This window comes from Galeopterus variegatus, unplaced genomic scaffold (genome assembly GCF_000696425.1).
Source record: "Galeopterus variegatus unplaced genomic scaffold, G_variegatus-3.0.2 Scaffold86359, whole genome shotgun sequence".
Classification (NCBI taxonomy): domain Eukaryota; kingdom Metazoa; phylum Chordata; class Mammalia; order Dermoptera; family Cynocephalidae; genus Galeopterus; species Galeopterus variegatus.
The window spans coordinates 1-954 of NW_007812470.1; the positions used below are offsets into that span (position 1 = coordinate 1).

The window sequence follows — 954 nt, forward strand, 5'->3', positions numbered from 1 at the left end:
CACTCCGAGGCAGCTGACAGGGGTCTCACTTTCCTCCCTTGCCTCCTTATGTGCAGAGCTCGCGGCATTCCAAGCTGGAGAAGGCGGACATTCTGGAAATGACAGTGAAGCACCTCCGGAACCTGCAGCGGGCGCAGATGACTGGTGAGGGCGGCTCGCCGCGTCCCCCTCTGCGGGCGTCCCTCTCGCGCCGCGGTGATTTCTTCCAGACTTCCGCCCTTGGTTGAGAGGCATTCAGCTACATTTTACTGCCTTGGCTCTCTAGCGTTCCCACGGTCTGGGGCTTATTTATAGCCACAACTCCAAGTTGTTACTGTTCCGGAAAAGGAGGGAGAGAGGTGGTAGCCGCGAAGGTGGCGGGCGGCTTGGCTGTGGGGGAAGCGGGCAGGGGCAAAAGAACTTAGGACCGTGGCGGTTTTGAGCTGCGCGGGGAAGTGAGGCGCAGATGGAGGGGGGCATTGCCCAAGGTCACATCCCCGTGCGGTGGCAGATCTGGGGCTGAGATCGGTTTAAATGGAGCAACAGGGAATGGGGAGGGAGTGTCTCGGCTTTGGTGGCCACGCTAGTGTGGAAAGGTGGCTGATTTTTCTAAACCCACCCCACCCTCCCAGCCCGAGGCAATTCCGCGAGCGCGTGGTCAGTAAGGCGCGCCGGGGGGACCTCCCAGGGCGGGAGGCAATGGCCCCGGGGCAGAGCCGTTCAGTGACCGGTCTGTCTCCTTATGGCCCGCAGCCGCCCTGAGCACAGACCCGAGCGTGCTGGGGAAGTACCGCGCCGGCTTCAGCGAGTGCATGAACGAGGTGACCCGCTTCCTGTCCACGTGCGAGGGCGTTAACACCGAGGTGCGCACTCGGCTGCTCGGCCACCTGGCCAACTGCATGACCCAGATCAACGCCATGACCTACCCCGGGCAGCCACACCCCGCCTTGCAGGCGCCGCCGCCACCCCCGCCTG

At 63.6% G+C, this 954-nt stretch overlaps 1 protein-coding gene across 1 annotated transcript; it reads left to right on the forward strand.

Annotated features, from left to right (window-relative positions):
• Positions 1-56: 56 nt before the first annotated feature.
• LOC103584705 (transcription factor HES-1) lies at positions 57-950 on the forward strand (the record flags this gene model as incomplete). The annotated part of the gene is made up of 2 exons (XM_008565607.1): positions 57-144; positions 733-950. Coding segments are annotated over 2 exons (306 nt in total), but the record flags the coding sequence as incomplete, so codon positions are not given.
• Between the last annotated feature and the right edge of the window lie 4 nt (positions 951-954).